We start from the raw sequence: 18405 nt of genomic DNA on the forward strand, positions 1-18405 counted from the left end.
GATGTTCGGAACAGCTTTATTTTAATACTCCCAGAAGGCAAAGAACCCAAATGTCTCAAGGAAGATGGCTAAACAAATTATGGTATTTGTATAATGAAATTCTATTCAGCAATAAAAATTAGTTCTCATTCAAAACCACTATTTTGAATGAAAAAAATCATGCAAAAATAGAACATACTACCTGATTTCATTATATAAAATCCTAGAACATGCAAACCACTGTATGGTGACAGAAAGAAAGGGCAGTGCTGTCTGGGAACAGGAGTAGGGAAAAGAATGGATGACAAAGGAACCCAAAAAAACTTGGGGGAGGGATAGTGACTGTAGTGACACTGTTATGGTTATTTACACATGTCAAAGCTAATCAGTATGGTTTCACTCATACATGGAATATAAGAAATAGTGAAAAGGATTATAAGGGAAAGGGGAGGGGAATTGAGTGAGAAAAATTAGGAAGACAAACCATGAGACTCCTAACTGGGAAATAAACCAAGGATTTGGGAAGGGGAGGTTGGTGGGAGCGGGATAGGGTAACTGGGGGACGGGCAATGAGGAGGGCACTTGATAGGATGAGCACTGGATGTTATAATCTATATTGAAAATTTGATTTAAATTTTAAAAATGTAAAAAAAAAGAGCTGATCATACTGTATGCTTTAAGTATGTATACTGTAAAGATGCATTCTATTGTACTTCAATGATACCTCAATAAAAGTATAAAAAAATTTTAACAGGAATTAGCAGTACTCTAGGACCAAAACCCACCATCCAAAACAATGGGAGAAATCTCTACTTGGAAGACTTGCTAGTATCAGGAGGCCAATAAGAGTCAAGTCCCCTCTGACTCCTCTTAGTAAACTGTCACCATAGGAATTTCATCACTGTCAGTGTAAGACTCAAATATACCCATATCCCTTCTCATGAATAAGCATAAGCACATTAAAAACAATAATAACAACAACCAAAAAAAAACAATACTTCATATGATCAGCATGATTAACATCTTGGGAATTAATCAACATGGTTAAGAAATCACTCCCCCTAGGTCTCTTTTATTTTTCAAAGTTTCAACAAAAACGATTGTTTTACAATACTTGTCAAATGAGGGTACTTGATTGCTCACAAAATCTCAGATTAATCCTAAACTTCGATGGCTCCTCTCAGAGGGACTGCGACATCTCCTCTCAGAGGGACTGCGACATTTCCTCTCAGAGGGACTGCGACATCTCCTCTCAGAAGGGCTCCGATGGCTCTTTACAGAGAGACTGTGATAGCTCCTCTCAGAGGGACTGTGATGGCTCTTCTGAGAAGGACTGCGATGGCTCCACTGAGAGGGACGGTGATGGCTCTTCTGAGAAGGACTGCGATGGCTCCACTGAGAGGGACGGTGATGGCTCTTCTGAGAAGGACTGCGATGGCTCCTCTCAGAGGGACTGTGATGGCTCTTCTGAGAAGGACTGCGATGGCTCCACTGAGAGGGACGGTGATGGCTCTTCTGAGAAGGACTTCGAAGGCTCCTCTCAGAGGGACTGTGATGACTCTTTTGAGGACTTCGATGGCTCCTCTCAGGGGGACTGTGATGACTCTTTTGAGAAGGACCGTGATGCCTCCTCTCAGAGGCACTGTGATGGCTCTTTTGCGAAGGACCACGATGGCTCCTCTCAGAGGCACCGTGATAGCTCCTTCCAGAGAGACTACGAGGGCTCCTGTCAGAGGGACTGTGATGGCTTTTTTCAGAAAGACTGTGATGGCTCCTCTCACAGGGACTGTGATGGCTCTTTTGAGGAAGACTGCGATGACTCCTCTCAGAGGCACTTTGATGGCTCCTCTCAGAGAGACTGTGATGGCTTTTTTCAGACAGACTGTGATGGCTCCTCTCAGAGGGAATGTGATGGCTCTTCTGAGAAGTACTTCGATGGCTCCTCTCAGAGGGACTGCGACATCTCCTCTCAGAGGGACCGCGATGGCTCCTTACAGAGGAATTATATGGGGTTCTCTCCCTTAAGAAGCCGTGGTTTTGCTTCTTGGGTGCGAGTTTCTCTTTAAGGTGGCTGTGTGAGGTTCTGTGAGGTGAACCATGTAGATTTCTCCCTCCGACTTGAACTCCGGTTCCTGTTTTGGAGTTCTTGGACTCCTGGCTAGAGATTTCACTTCTGTAGAGCTTTTTCTTACCTTTGCTGCTAGAGTCATTTTGAACAATACCCATAGGCTGTCCAAGTGAACTGGTTTTGAAAGCGGCACTTCCTTGGGAAACTATGGGCTTAGGCAGTTGGGTACGTCTGAGTTGGAAAGAGCTATCTCTTTCTGGTGGTTGAGCTGATCTGAATTGCTCTCTTTCTTCCCATAACATGTTCTGCTTAGTGGTTATGTCTACTGGCTTTACCTTAACAACTGACATCCTGTCTCTTTTGATATCTCTTGATAGGTAATCATTTCTGGCTCTTTGTTTTAGATGCTGGTTTTTGCTTGACCACGAATGGTCTGGCCGTGGCCTGTCCACGGGCTTCTGCCCAGCAGAAGTCATAATTCTGTGTGCTGTCTGCAATGCTTGCTTTAGGCCTTGAAAAAGCAGTTGAATGAATTTGGGTTGGGAGGATTTCTTAGATTGTCTTCTTAAAGACGCAGAGGTAGTTTGAGATGTTCCAGTCCTCTTGCTTCTTACCTGGGCTGGTAATTCCCTAGAAGGACTCTGTATTATGCTTCTACCGTTTGTGTAGAGTTTTGTGTTTTGTGTTCTGCTTCCCTTGGTGATTCTTTTCATTGGGTATGGGTATTTTGGATTATGGGTCTTTTTGGTTTTCCTTTTAGCCCATTTTACATTCTGATTGCTTTCAGAGACACTCTCTGGTAGAGAGTGAACCTGACTAAATTCATAGAGCCCCGGCTTTCTAATTTCTGTCTTTCCTACTAGGTCAGGGCCTCTATACTGCCTTCGCCTGATGTGGACTCGTACAGGAGAAGGAGACTGGGAAGATCCAGACTGGAAATATATCGTAGAAGTAGGACTCTTGGAAGCTCGAGTATAGACTTTCGCTGACCTTAGCGATGGTGATATAGGACTTCGTGGTGTGATGGGTCTGTCTCTTCTGTGGTACTTTGGGACTTGGGGTCTTTTCCCAGTTTGCAACCTAAAGCCGAGTTGCAACCTAATCTCTCCGTGGCCCTCAGGAGTGCGTACAAGGTGGAGCTGTGGATAGATAAGAAGGTAAGGTCCGAAAGTGCCCTGTAATTTATGACAGCAATTAAATCCTGCACATCGGCCACACTGTAAGCAGATAGGGTATTTTAAAACCAGACCTGAAGTTAGAGGCGGAGGTACATTTGGGGGTATTTGACTCCTTAACAGTTTTGCTGCTATTTTTAGCTGCAGATCTTGTAGCAACTGGAACTGTTCTGAGAAGTCAGTCTTGGCCTGGTGGGGAAGATAACTTGGCTTGAGACTGTGTTGGGACTCAAAACTCAAAGAGTTCTCACTCTCTTCCACTGGAACAGAATCTTTCCTGGTGAAAACTATATTGAAGGAAGACTCTAGCTGTACTGGGGCAGGAGGCTGGCCCTCTGATGTGCTGAATGGTATGTGCTGAAAGATGTCCTGGGATATATCAGTGAGCTTTGAACTTTTCTTTAATCTCACTCTAGTCCCAGAATATTGCTGTATTATGGAGGACATGGAGCTACGTGTCCATATTCTTAAGGCTGTTCTTTGCTCGTGACCACGACATGAAGTGTGCCTCTGAATGTAGTTTCTGGCCACCGAAGGCTGAGGAATAACACCTCGACCTTTCTCTAGCAGACTCTGGGAAGGCTTCATCAGTTCAGCTGGAACCCCAAATAAATTCTGGATAGATTGACGGATATCTCTAGTGGCTCTTTCCATTAAAGATGTTGGAGAACAAAGCTTCCTTTCCATCGTGGTTCCCAAGACATCCCCCAACATTAGCATATTGGAGAGATATTTTCGAGGTAGTCGCTGTCTCCAGGAGTGATTCTCCCAGACGTTCTGTTGTCTGCCCAGGACAGAGCTGGTAAGGCCTCTTTGAATTCTCGAGCCTGAGTGGAATGTCCTAGGTGGTGATCTCCAGCTTTGTGGTGGATGTTGGGATAGGCCCTGGAGTGAGTTCCCTAGCTCTTCCACCTGCTTCTTGTCAGTCGTCTTAGATATGACACCCACTCCTGAGATCTCAAAATGTGGAGTTTCTACAATGTTAGCTATCTTATCAGAGAGTTGGTTGTGAAGGGAAAAGGGAAGAGTTGAAGATTGTATCATAGTAGGGTCTATAAAGGACTCTTCAGGCTGAAAAATATCTGTCCCAATGTTTCTTATATCCAAGGCCCTTGATACTTCTGGCACCTCAAAATCACAAAGGCTTCCGAATTCTGTTTCACCAGAACTTGTGATGAGGGAGTTGGAAGAGTTATGGAGAAATCTAGAGAAATAGTTCCCTATTTGTAACTCCTCTCTTGATGTAAAATCCTCACATTCCCTATTCTGATATACCTGTCGTAGATTCAAATCCTCAGATTCCATCATTTGAGGAGGCCTTATTTTTATCCCTATTGCTTTCACAGCCTGAAGCCCTTGTTCATGAGTGAACACTGCAGGCTCCTCAAAGGGACATGCTGGCTGTGAGAGTAATTCTGCAGATTTCACATGGGTATTTGGCCTTGGAGTTAATTCCACGGGTTCTACCATTTCTTGAAGATTGAAGCAATCTATTACTTCTATCGCTGATCCTAATGCTACTCCTATTGGTTCTACAACCTGAGGAATTGGCCCTGGTGCTAACTCCTCAGATTTTACAATTTGAAGTGGTGGCCATGGGATTAACACAGTCTTTACAATCTGAAAGCCTGTCAACTTCATTATGTCCAAAATTTGGTGTGTTGGCTCTGTGGTTAATTCTTTAGATTTTACACTTTGCAACCACAGCTCTGAGGTAAACTCAGAGGGTCTCACATCTTGCAGTTTTGGGGTCAGCTGAACATAGTCTATCATTTGAAAGGCTGGCCCTGGGGTTAATGCTACAGACTTCACAACCTGAAGTGGTGGCCCAGGAGTCACTTTCACATACTCAGTAACTTTTTGGGGGGCTCCCGGGGTTATTCCTATTGAGAGCGCAGCTTGAAGCTGTGTCTTTGTGGATCCTGGGACTTGATCTAGTGGCTTTGGACTAATCCTCATAACTTCTGTAATTTGAGCCCGTACTCCTGGAGCTCTCTGTGAATATTTTATACTTTGATTCTGTGACTGTGGTAGCCCCACTGATCCATCCCCTGGCTGCCATGTCTCAGATGTGAGCTCTACAGACTCTGTGTGTCCTACAGCTTGACCTGTTTGCTTTTGGAGCAACGCTAAAGATTGTCTCCTTTGAAGCCACTGCCTAGAGGTTAAACCCACAGATTCAGGAACTTGATATCCTAGCCCTGATGTCATTTCTGGAGATTCTGGAACATGATGCAATGACTTTGTAATCAGTGCCTCAGATTCTCCTCTTTGCAGTCTTTTCTCAGAGATCACCTCCACAAATTCTAGTGCTTGAGGATAGGGCCTAGGACATCTCTCTGAATATCCAGTGGTTTCGCTTACTGGCTTTGGGGTCACTCTGAGGAATTCCTTCCCTTTTTGCCTTGCCTTGGAGGTCAATCCCACAGTTTCTGTAGTGTGATGCCTGGGCTCTAGTGTAATCTCTTCAGATCCTACAGCTTGCTGCAGTGGCCTTGTATGTAACTCTCTCAAATCTCTAAGTTGAGGCCGTGACTCAGAGAGCAACTCTAGAGTTTCTGGGATTTGGTAGCTTTTCTTTAGGGTTAATTTCGAGGATTTAGAACCTTGATTCCTTAGCACTGGAGTCAGATCAACAGATTCTGGTACTTGAAGATCTAGCCTTAGAGGCACTCTTGAAGAATCCATGGCTTTACTTGTTGGCTTTGGGGTCAACTCCACAGATTTTTCTGTGGTTTCATTGCCTTGATGTGCCAACCTTTCTGTGATGTGATAAACTGGTATTGAAATCAAATTCATAGATTTAGGGACTTGATGCTTTGGTGTCGGGATCATCTCTGCACATTCTACAAACTGATGCCCTGGCCTAGGGATTATCTCAGAGTCTGTGATTTGATAGCTTCTTTTCCGATTTAGCATCTCAGCTTTTGTTCCTTGAAGCAGTGCCCCCGGTGCTAACTCTACAGATTTTGTATCTTGCTGTAGAGAGGCTGAGGACAATTTCACATGTTTTATACTTTGCAACTTTGGATCTGGAGTAAACTCCAAAGATTTCTCACCTCGTTGCTGTGATTCCGGAGACCAATCCGAAAATTTAACGCTAGTCAACAATGGTCCTGGTGCAAACTTTTTAGTTGCCTCTGGTGCCAACACCACCGATTTCATACCTTGCCATCCTGAAGTCAGCTCTCGACAATTCGTACCTTGCTGTTGGAACCCTGGTGTCAATTCTACCGAGTTCATATCTTGAAAACATGGCTCTGGTGCAAAGGCCTCAGAGTTAGCATGTGGTGACTTGAGGCACGTTGACAACCCTAAAGAATTAGCACTTTGACAATGTGGCAATAGGTTTGATTTCAAAGATTTCACATCTTGAGAACGTGGCTCTGATTCAAACATCACAGATTTCTGCCAGAGGCAAGAACTCAAATCCTTAGAATTCACATTTTGAGTTTGCGGTCCTGGTTTCAACTCCAGAGATTTCACATCTTGAAAACACAGCTTTGGTGCAAACACCACAGATCTCACACTATGTTGTCTAAGGTGTGAGGGCAACTCCTCAGAATTCATACCTTGAGGATGTGGCCCTGGATGTAACTCCACATATTTCATTTTTTTAAAACATGGCTCTAGTGCAAACATCTCACATTTCAAGTCTTGCAGCTCGGAGCCTGAAATCAGTTTCACAGAATTTGCACCACAAAGCAGTGGCTCTTTGTTCATCTCCACCGACTTTACATCGTTCAGCAGTGGCTCTGGTAAAAATAACACAGATTTCATACCATTTAACGGAGAGCCTAAAGTGAACACCGACTGTACAACTTGTGGCTGTGACCCACAGTGATTCTCCAAAAACTGGATTTCTGGAAACTTTGTCCCTGGAATTAACTCAGAAGATTTTACACCTTGCCAATATGCTCCAGCATTGAACAGAACAGATTTTGTACCTTGATATTCTGATGTAGGGTTAGTTTCAGAGGGCTTTGTGCCGTGCATCTGTGGCCCTGGATTAAACTTTATGGAATTTATGCATTGAAGTTCTAACCCTGGTTTCAAATCAGAAGAATTCATGCTTTGCAGCTGTGGGCCCCAGTTGAACTCCCGTGATGTTATACCTTGAAACTGTGTCCCTGGAGTCAATTCACATTTCACATTTTGTAAATGTTGCATAGGGTTGAACATAACAGATTTTACACCTAGAACTTCTGTTCCCAGATTCAAATCAAAAGGTCCCATACCTTGACATTTAATCCCTGAAGTCAACTCAAAAGATTGTATACCTTGCAAAGGCGGCCCAAGTTTGCACCCCGTAGAATTTACACATGGTAATTTTGACTCTGGATTCAACTCAGAAGAATTTACACACTTCACCTGTGGCCCAGGGTTGCATTCCATAGGTGCTACACCTAGAAACTTTGACCCTGGAATCAATTCAGATTTCAAACATTGCAAATGTGATTCCAAGTTGAACACCACAGATGTCTCACTTTGCTTCTTAGTCCCTGGATTCACCTCAGATCCCATACCTTGACATTTTGTCCCTGAAGTCAACCCAAAAGACTGTACGCCTTCCAAAAGTGGCCCACGTTTGCACCCCATAGAATTTACACATTGTAATTTTGGCTCTGCATTCAACTCAGAAGAATTTACACACTTCATCTGTGGCCCAGGGTTGCATTCCATAGGTGCAACACCTAGAAACTTCGACCCTGGAATCAATTCAGATTTCATATCTTGCAAATGCCGGTCAGGGTTGAACACCATAGATGTCTCACTTGCAATCTCTGTCCCTGAACTCACTTCAGAAGACTTCATACCTTGAAGTTTTGAAACTAAAGTTAATTCAGAAGGGTTTATACCTTGCAAAGGTGGCTCAGGGTTGCATCCAAAAGAATTTACGCACTGCAGTTTTGGGTTTGAAATAAATGCAGAAGAATTCACACCTTGCACATGTGGCCCAAGGCAGAACACCTGAGATTTTATACCTTGAAGCCCCGGCTGAGGATTCAACTCAGATTTTACACCTTTCAATTGTGGCCCAGTGCTGAATGCCACAAGATTTGTACACTGAAGCTGTGGCCCTGGATTCAATTCAGAGGATTTCCCACCTTGTAATTTAGGCTCCTGCTTGAATTCCAGAAATTGCTCATATGGAAGCTTCACATCTGTGCACAACTCAGATTTTATCTCTTGTAGCTGTGGCCCAGGATTGAGCTCAAAAGACTGCATACCTTGAAGCATACCTGTTCCCTTGCCTAACTCGGGAGATTTCACATCTTGCAACTGCTGCTCGGGATTGAATTCCATAGCTTTCACATCGTGAAGCTTTGTCTCTTTGCATAATTCTGAAGATTTTATATGTTGCAGATGTGGTCCAGGATTGTATACCATAAATTTCATACTTTGAAGCTCTGGCCATGGTTTCAACTTACAAGATTTCTCTTCTTGCCACTGTTTCCCAGCTTTGAACTCGGAAGATATCACACTGCAAGTCTTTGATTTCAAGGCTAACTCAGAGGGGTTTGCAACCTGAAATTCTGGGTCATGTTTGACTTCTGTCGTTTTCATTATTCGAAGGTTTATGGACTCAGGAGATTTTGCACCTTGCAACTTTGCCCCGGGGTTGAATTTCATAGATTTCACACCTTGAAGGTGTGCCCCTGGTGTCAACATATGCAGTTTCCTGTTTTGTAACTGTGGGGCTGACCCAAACCCCAAAGATTTCACATCTTTGACCTTTGCACCTAGAGTCAATTCAAGAGATTTCATATCTTGCTGCATGGGTCTGGCAAGGAACTCCACAGATTCTCCACTTTGAAGCTTTGTTTCTGGTGCCAACTCAGAAGAGGTTACACCTTGTAACTGTGGAACAGGTTTTAACTCAACAGATTTCAAATCTCGAAGCCTGCACTCAGGTATCCAATCAGATTTCTCACCTTGTCTCTGTGGTCCAGGGTTGAACTCCACCGGTTTCATACCTTGAAACTTCCTCTTCTGGGTTAAATTAGATTTCCCACCTTGTAGCTTTGGACCATGGTTGAACTCAGAGGATTTCACTTCTTGAAGCTTTGACCCTGGGATCACTTTAGAAGACTTCATACCTTGAAAGTGTGATCTAGAACTGAACCCCGTAGATTTTGTATCTTGAAGCTTTATACCCATGATCAACTCAGAGCATTTCACATCTTGTAACTGTGGGCCTGATTTCACAGCTGGAAACTTCCTCCCCAGGGTCAAATCAGAAGATTTCTCACCTTGTAACTTTGGATTAGGTTTCAGTTCTACAGATTTCATACCTTGAAGCTTTCCCCTTGGGATCACTTGAGAAGACTTCACATCCTGCAAGTGTGGTCCAGACTTGAAATTCGTAGATTTAATGTCTTGAAGCTTTATGCCCATGATCAACCTAGAAGGTTTCATATCTTGTAACTGTGGGGCTGACTTGAAATCCACTGATTGCACCTTTTGAAGCTTTGTCCCTGATATCAGTTCGGAAGATTTCATACCCCTCAACTGTGGCCCAGGTTTGAACTTCACAGATTCCACATCTTGACACTCTGTTTCTGAGATTAACTTAGAACATTTCTCTCCTTGAAACTGTGGCTCAGGGCTGGACGCCAGTTTCATATTTTGAAGCTCTGATCCAAGGTTCAGGTCCGAGGATTTCACAACTTGCGTCTGGGGACTGGGGTCGCTTTCTTTATGTTTTACACTTTGAAGCTTTGACTGTGAGGTCCCCTCAGCAGCATTCACACCTTGTAACGATGACCCAAACAAATCTGTAAATTTGGCACCTTGAATCTTTGTCCCTGCAGTCGGTTTAGAAAAGGTTATGCCTTCCATCTGGGAACTTGGATTTAACTCAATAAATGTCATATCTTGGGACTTTATCTCAGGTGATAACTTAGAAGATTTTAGATCTTGCCACTGTGACCCGGAGTTGAAATTCTCAGATTTCACACCTTGAAGCTTTGTCCGAAGAGTCAACTCAGATGACTTCATCCTTTTCAAGTGTCGTGGGGAGTTCAGCTCTATAGTTGTACCACTTTGTAATTGTGACACTTGGCTTAATACCCCAGATTTTGTGTCAGGAAGCTGTGGCTCTTGCGCAAGCACTAGAGACCTCACACCTTGAAGCTGTGCTCTTGGGGATGACTGTAAGGATTTCACTTCTTGAAGCTTTGGTCCTGCAGTCAATTTAGTAGATTTCCTATCATGCAAGCAAAGCCTAGATTTGAATGTCATAGATTTTATATCACAAAACTTTGACTTTGAAGTCAGGTCACATGATTTCACACTTCTAACCTGTAGACAAGGTTTCAAATCGAAACCTTGAGGCTGATGTTCCTGGAGTGATGACGAAGATTGTATATCTTGGAGCTTTGGCCTTGGAGTCAATGCAGATGACCTTCTATCTCTTAACTGTTTCAAAGCTTTCAACTCTACAGACTTGACACCTTGAGATTGTAACCCAAGATTTAACTCTACAGATTTCACAGCTTGGAAATCAGGTCCTGGTATCCACTGAATACGTCTCACAGTTTCAAGCTGTGGCTCTCTTTTGAACCCAATAGTTTTTACATCTTGAAGCTGTGGCTCCGAGGTGGATGCCAAAGCCTTCCCTTTTTGCAGCTGTGGTCCTGGTAGCACCTCAGGGGATTTCACATTCTGCAGCTGTGGCCCAAAGTTGAACTCTGTATATGTTGCACTTTGAGGTTTTGGCCCTGGAGTCAATTCAGATGACTTCACATCTCTTAACTGTATCGAGGATTTCAACCCTGCAGATTTAACACCTGGAGATTGTGACCCAAGATTTAACTCTACAGATTTCACGGCTTGGAAATCAGGTCCTGGTATCCACTGAATACGCCTCACAGTTTCAAGCTGTGGCTCTTTTTTGAACTCAGTAGTTTTTACATCTTGAAGCTGTGGCTCCGAGGTGGATGCCAAAGCCTTCCCTTTTTGCAGCTGTGGTCCTGGTAGCACCTCAGGGGTTTTCACATTCTGCAGCTGTGGCCCAAGGTTGAACTCTGTATATGTTGCACTTTGAGGTTTTGGCCCTGGAGTCAATTCAGATGACTTTACATCTCTTAACTGTGTCGAAGATTTCAACCCTGCAGATTTAACACCTGGAGAATGTGACCCAAGATTTAAGTCTACAGATTTCACGGCTTGGAACTTAGGTCCCGGTATCCACTGACTACATCTCATACTTTCAAGCAGCGGCTCTTGTTGTAACTCAAGAGTTTTTACACAAAGCTGTGGCTCTGAAGCTGACTCTGAGGGTTTTACTTGGTGCAACTGGGGCCCTGGGGTCAACTTAGGAGATTTTAGGCTTTGCAACTGTGGTTCAAGGTTGAATTCCTTAGGTTTTAAACCTTGAATATTTGATTCAGGAGTCCAATCAAGTGATTTTATATCTTCAAATCCTAACTCAAAATTGAGGTCTTCTAATTTTCTGCCTTTAAATTTTAGTTCTGGAATTAACTCCAAAGACATCCCATCTTCTGCCTTAAGCCTTCTCTTCAATTGCTCTGAATTCTTCCATTGCTGCTTTGATGAGATTACAGATATCTTGCCATCCTGTTCTGGCCCAGAAGTGAAATTCATGAGTGCCATCCCTTGAAACTGTTGGCTTGGGGCTAAGTCTACAGAGTTTACTCCTTGAAACTTTGCTCTTCTGGTCACATTCCCAGATTTTACTTCCTGCTTCTTTACCCGTGGGGTCAATTTCACAGATTTCACATGTTGCAGCTCTGAATCTGGAGTTTCCTCTACAGATTTTAAGCTTTGATGCTTTCCACATGGGGTACTGTCGACAACCTTCCTATCTTGCGTTTGTGGCTCTAAAGTCAATTCCTCAGGTTTCACATCTTGCGGTTCAGACTTTTGGAGCAATGGTCCTGGTGCAAAAGGCACAGGTTTCTCACCTTGCATCTTTAGCCCAAAGTTCAGTTCCACGGTTTTCACATCTTGCGGTTGTGTTCTCGGGACCATCTCCACTCCTTTGAATTCTTGAATTCTTGCATGCAGAGCCAAGTCAGGTGTTGCAACTTGAAGCTTAGTATCTTTGGTGTCTTTCACAGATTTGACATGTTCTATCCCTTGCACTGTGGTTGTCTCCATAGATTTCTCACCTTCCAGCTGTGGACTGGGGGTTAACAACATAGATTTCATACCTTTTAGACACTGTCCTGTAGCTAAGGCCACAGATTTCACATCTTTCAGCTCTGAGATCAACAACTCAGATTTTAAACCTTGACGTTTTGAGCCTGGTGTCAGCTCCATTGGTTTCACACCTCCCACGTGTGGCCCTTGGATCATTTCAGAAGATTTTATAGCTTGTAAATGTGGTCTTCTAGTCGACTCAGAATAGTTTACTCTTGGCAACTGTGACTCAGGAGTCAACTCCATAGATTTTGCATCTGGTTTCTGTGGTTGTGAGATGAATTTATAAGGACCGTTACCTTCCAAGTTAGACATTTGGCCCACCACGAAATGTTTTATGCCTTGAAACAATGTCTCTGGTACTAATACCTCAGGCTTGACCACTTGCTTTTGAAGTCCTGGGGACAACCCCATAGATCTGATTCCTTTCATCTTTGGCTTTGGGGTCAACTCAAAAAATTTCACATGCTGTAGCTGTGGCCCTGAGTTTAACTCTGAAGATTTCACACTGGAAGGTTGACTTCTTGATGTCAGATCACAAAATTTGATATCTTGTAGCCATGGCCCTGAGCTAAGCCCCACCTGTTTTAGATCTTGAAGCCCCGAAGACGTCTTTGCTAATTTAGAATATTGAAGCCCTAATTCTGGGTTCATCTCCACAGAATTCACACCTTCAAACACTGATCCTGGGGTTTGCTCCCCAAATTTGACACCTTGAAGCTTTGGCCCATACGTCAATTCAGAAAATTTCACCTCTTGCTGCCTTGGTCCTAGATTCCGTTCCTGAGACTTCACACCTTGATACTGTAGTTCTTTGGTCAATTTCATAGATTCCATGCTGTGAAACTGTAATCCTTCAATAGGCAGAAGAGATTTCATATTCTCATTCAAGAGCCCTTGGTTTGATTGCAAAGATGATTCTGTTTCAAATCCTACGGACTGTATATCTTGAAGCTGTGTTCCTGGTACACACTGCACACGTTTGAAACCTTGATGCTTTGGTTCTGAGGTCAAATCTGAAAATCTGACATCTTGCAAGCGTGGTCTTGAGTTTTGTTTCACAAATTTCATACTCTGAGTTTGTGATTCTGGAGTCAATTGTACAGACATAACGCTTTGATGGTTTGGCCCTGGGGTTAAATCTAAGGATTTCATCTCTTGCATTGGTGAACCTGGGGTCAGTTCATCAGATTTCACACTGTGATGTGGGGATCCTGAGATTAAATCTACAGGTTTTTCTCCTTGAAGAAGTGGCCCTGGGGATAACTTTGAAAATCTGACACTTTGTAAATGCGGCCCTGGGGTCAATTTCACACCTTGAAGCTGTGCCCCCTTAGTCAAGTCTTCTGATAGTATACTTTGTAGTACTGGTTCTTGTACCAGCTTCTCAGATCCTACCACTCCAGTAGTAGCTAGCTGTTGAATTACATTAACATATTCCACATCTTGTAATTGTGGCTCTGGCTTCAGCTGCATAGACTTTACTCCCTGGAGCTGTGGCTCTGCGGTCAACTCCATAACATGTCGTTTTGCTCCTGTGATAAATTGTTTAGATCCTTCCATTAATGGGGATGTTCCAGGGGTTGACATCACAGATTTCAAATTTTGCAGTAGTGGCTCTGATTTCTCATATTGCATGCCTGGTCCTAAAGTCAATTCCGGAGATCCTTGTACTAAATATGGTGGTACTGGCATTGTCTCCTGGATATTTTCAACTTGAAGCAATGCCAACCCAAAATTTTCTGTATTTTCATGTTCTGACCTTACGGGCATCTCTGAAGGCTCGGTAACTTGACAATGTGGCTTTAGAGTCATTCCTGTAGATTCCATAACTTGACCTGTTGGTTTTTGTGTTAATGCCATTTGGAGCAAAGCCTCAGAAGTCAGCTGCGCAGTTTCTGTGCCTTGATGGCCTGGTCCCAAGGTCATCTCTGAAAACTTTTGAAAATGTGGCCTTGGCATCATCCCAGCAGTTTCCGTGACTTGCTGTGGGATTAACTTCACAGATTCCTCCTCTTGTGGCCAGATCTCAGAAGCTAAAGCTGCAGAGGCTGTGTCCTGATGCCTTGATCTAGAAGTCGAACCCAGAGATTTCATTGCTTCTAAGTGTGGTTCCATGGTAACTTTCCTTGATTCAACATGTAAGTGTGTTTCAGGAATTAACCTCCCAGATGCTTCCAGTGGTACAGTTAAATCCACAAATTTATTATCATGCATTAGTGGCCCTAGAGTCAACGTCTCAGGTTTTGTACGTTGGGGCCCTGGTCCTGGGGTCAATGGCACAGATTTCACACTTTGAAATTGTGGTTCTGAGGCCAACTCCTTAGAGTTCATAAATTCTGAATATGGTCCTAGATTCAGATGAACAGACTTCATACCTTGAGACTCTGGGTTCATCACTTCTGGGGTCAGATCTTGAATCTCTGATCCTGGTACCAACTCTGGAGATTCTTGTATTGTGTGTTGAGACATCCGAGTCTCCAAGGCTTTTACGCTTTGGAGCATTGTCTCAAGAGCACCTTGGAATGGCATTGAGTTCATCTGCATAGATTCTAAAGTCTGGCTCAATGGCCTTGGAGTACTTCCTAAAGATGATTGTTTCAACTCCATAGATTCTTTCCTCTGGTGACAAGTGTCAGAGGTCAACTCTGCTTCTGCTCCTTCGTATCCTGGCTCTGTGATCATTCCTGAAGATTCTAAAGCTTGATGCCATGGAGTCAATCCTTCGGGATCTATGGCTTCATGATTTGGCTTGAGGTTGAGCTCTGCAGATTTCACTGCTCGAATGCGTGCCCCTGAAATCGGCTCCTCGTATTTCATACCTTCCACCTGTGTTGTAGGAATCAACCTTCTGCATTCTACCATTCGAGGAATTTTCACATCTTTAAGTAAGAGTGCTGGAGCTATCTCCTCTGGTCTTTCATCAGGTAACCGTGGCTCTGGGGCCAACTCCATGGATTTCATGTCTTCCTGTAGTGGTCTTAGGGTCAACTCCGCAGCTTTTATATCTGGAAACTCTGGTGGCACGGCCAAATGAACATATTCCAGACCTTGCAACTGTGGACTGGAGGTCAACTCCATTGATTTGCTATTCTGTAACTGTGGTGCTGGGGCTAACTCAGCAGATTTTCCACTTTGTTCTTGTGTTCCTAGAGTTAAACGAATAGATTGCAGACCTTGAAGCTGAGACGTTGGGGCTAACTGCACAGAATTCCCACTTTCCAGCAGTGGAATGGGTGCCAACCCATCAGAGTTTACAACCTGCAGTTGAAGTTCTGGGGCCGATTCTATGGAGTTCACAGTTGGGATCAACTGTCCATATTTTGCCATTTGTGGGATTGAACCTGAGGTTCCGTCTATAGGTTTTACATTTTGTAATCCTGGGGATAACTTCATGGAATCCACAACCTTAAGCTGTGGCATTGGCTTCACCCCCAAATATTCTACATCTGGCAGTAGTGATGTAGTGGTCAATACTGCAGAATCTGTGACTTGATGCAGTGGCTCTTGATTCATTCCCTCAGATGCTGTACTTTGACCCAGTGACCTCGGGACTGTACCTAAAGATTCCATTATTTGATGAGGTGACTGTGTCAACTCAGTTAGATTTGTGACTGTGGGATCAGAGGCCAACCCTCTAGTCTCTATAGTTTGGTGGCTTTGCCTTGGACTCATCTCTGAAGGTTCTAAGATTTGATCCCACGGGGTCATCCTTGAAGACTCTATGACTTGATGAGATAGGCCTGGGGTTAATGCCATAGTTTCTGTGCGTTGATGATATGGTTGTGGAGTCATCCCCACAGAGTCCAGCACCTGAATCCATGACCCAGGGGTCAACTCCAGAGGTTCTTTGACTTGAGATACTGGCCTTGAGGTCAAATCCGGAGTTTCCACAATTTGTGATTGTGATGCTATGATCATTCCCATGGGTGACCCCAGGGCTACTGGAGTTACCTTTAGAGAATGTACGGATTGATGTGATGGCATTGGAATCACCCCTACTGATTCTGTGACTTTAGGTGGTGGCTTTGGAGGTAAACCCACAGTTTCTACAACTCCAGGTGAACCAATAGTAGTAGGAGAGCCGGAAGTCAAACCATCTGGTTGAGTCACTCCTGGGGTCAATTTTGCAATTTTAGACTGTGAATCTCCATATTCTATAACATGTGACTGTGCTGATGGAATTATCCCCATGAAATCCACAGCTTGTAATAGTGCCACTGGAGTTACTTTTGTGTAATCTGTAACTTGATGCAATGGAGTGGAGATCATTTCCAGGGATCTTGTGTTTTGACACACTGGTCCTGGAGGAATATTCAATGGTTCTATGGCTTGATTTTGTGGCCTTGAGGTTATGTCCACGGATTCAGCAACTTTAAACTGTGGCCCTACAGTCATTTCCACAGTTTCCACAACTTCATGTCCTACCTGTGGACCTATCTCTCCTGGTGGCATGACTTCATGATCCAACGATGTGTTTATATCCCCAGACTCCATGGCTGGATACTGTGTTCTTGGGGTTATTCCCTCTGATTCTATGATATGTGAATGTGATTTTTTAATCATCCCGATAGAATCCATGACTTGAAGCAATGCTACAGGAGTTACCTTCACATTATCTGTGACGTGATTTGGTGATCTGGAGGTCATCTTTGATTTCATAACTTGATGCTGAGTACTTGATGTTACCTCCACTGATTCAGTGATTTGATATGATGGTTTTGTGCTTACACTCACTCTTTTCATCGTTTCGTCTGGTTTCCCAACTTCATCTGGTGGCTGCGGGAACAAACCCACAGATTCTGTCACTTGTGAATGTGATTCTGGGATGATCCCCATTGAATCCATGACTTGAAGTAATGCCAATGGAGTTACCTTTATGCTATCTGTAACTTGATATGATAGCCTTGGGGCCAACTCCACTTTAGTCACTTGGGTCTCATGCTGCTGCATCCTTTTTTCCGGAAGACCTATGACCCTCTGCTCTATACTAAGCTCTAGGATGTGTTTTGGCTTCTTCTGCAGGAAATTGGTTTCCCCTTGAACTATGTCAACTCCTAAACTTTTGGGAGGTGGAGTGCCCAGTGATGTAACTAAGGGCCTGGATTCAACGATTTGGGGGCCATCCCCCAGTTGTGACAGCTTACCTGGGATAAGTGACTGTGAAATTTTTGTTTCTGTTCTATTCAATCCAGATTCCACTCCAATATTCACATGGAGCTGGAATGATGGACAGTTTGGGGATTTATTGTTGATACTTTGTTCAGTGCTTTGATGGGTAGGCATAGATACCTGCATTTGAGGTTTCTCTGGTTCAGGGACTACTCCTCCTCGTGCCTCAGTTAAATAATGCAGCATTTCCCATGATTCCTTCACAAGCAGAGGAACTGTTTGTTCCTTCAAAGTACAAACCTTCCAAGCCATATGTCCTTCTAACTTCCACCTAGCCAAAGGAGAGAGCTGGAGTGGAGCCCGCCCTGAGAATCGTGGTCTTGCCTTGCAGATAGAACTTGACCCATGATCCAATGTCAAATGACTCTTGCTCCCTCTCCCATTCTTTGTTTGTTCTTGTTGACAGAGATCTGGGGATTCAAAAACAGAGCTGATAAAAGAGCTTTGAGACCTTAATGGTGAAAGAGCTGCCAAATCCTCCAAAAGATTTGATTTCCCAAGCCGTGAGAGTTGAAAAGGGGGCAGGGATGTGCCTTGGTTCCTGAGCACAGAAGACTGGTTTTTGGGTAAAGTAGGTAAACTAAGGCTCTGGAGTTGACAGGTTGTTCCTTCAGAAATGACAGAAGGGTGTGACAGGCTGGAGCTGTTGCATAATGATCCAGAGGAGATGCTGTGATCAGTAGAATGTTTTGCCTTCTTACAGCCACAACAGGGTAGAACAGGCTCCTGAGACACAAACACAGAGGAGGTGGAGGAAGAAATCATATCCGAAGATTCTTGCAAACACGAGTGCATAAGACTTGATCTAAGAAATAAAGAAAAATTCCATTTGCTTTGAAGCAG

General features: G+C 43.8%; 1 protein-coding gene across 2 annotated transcripts in view; it reads right to left on the reverse strand.

Moving 5' to 3' along the window:
* Window positions 1-18405, reverse strand: part of LOC144324488 (uncharacterized) — a 24685-nt gene continuing 6280 nt past the window's right edge. For both annotated transcript variants that reach the window (XM_077915862.1, XM_077915863.1), the window contains exon 5: window positions 1-18367. In XM_077915862.1, the coding sequence (XP_077771988.1) occupies window positions 1129-18367 (17239 nt within the window). In that variant the 3' untranslated portion in view covers window positions 1-1128. The remainder of the gene's footprint in view (window positions 18368-18405) is intronic.

Source organism: Canis aureus, chromosome 12, assembly GCF_053574225.1.
Source record: "Canis aureus isolate CA01 chromosome 12, VMU_Caureus_v.1.0, whole genome shotgun sequence".
Lineage (NCBI taxonomy): Eukaryota > Metazoa > Chordata > Mammalia > Carnivora > Canidae > Canis > Canis aureus.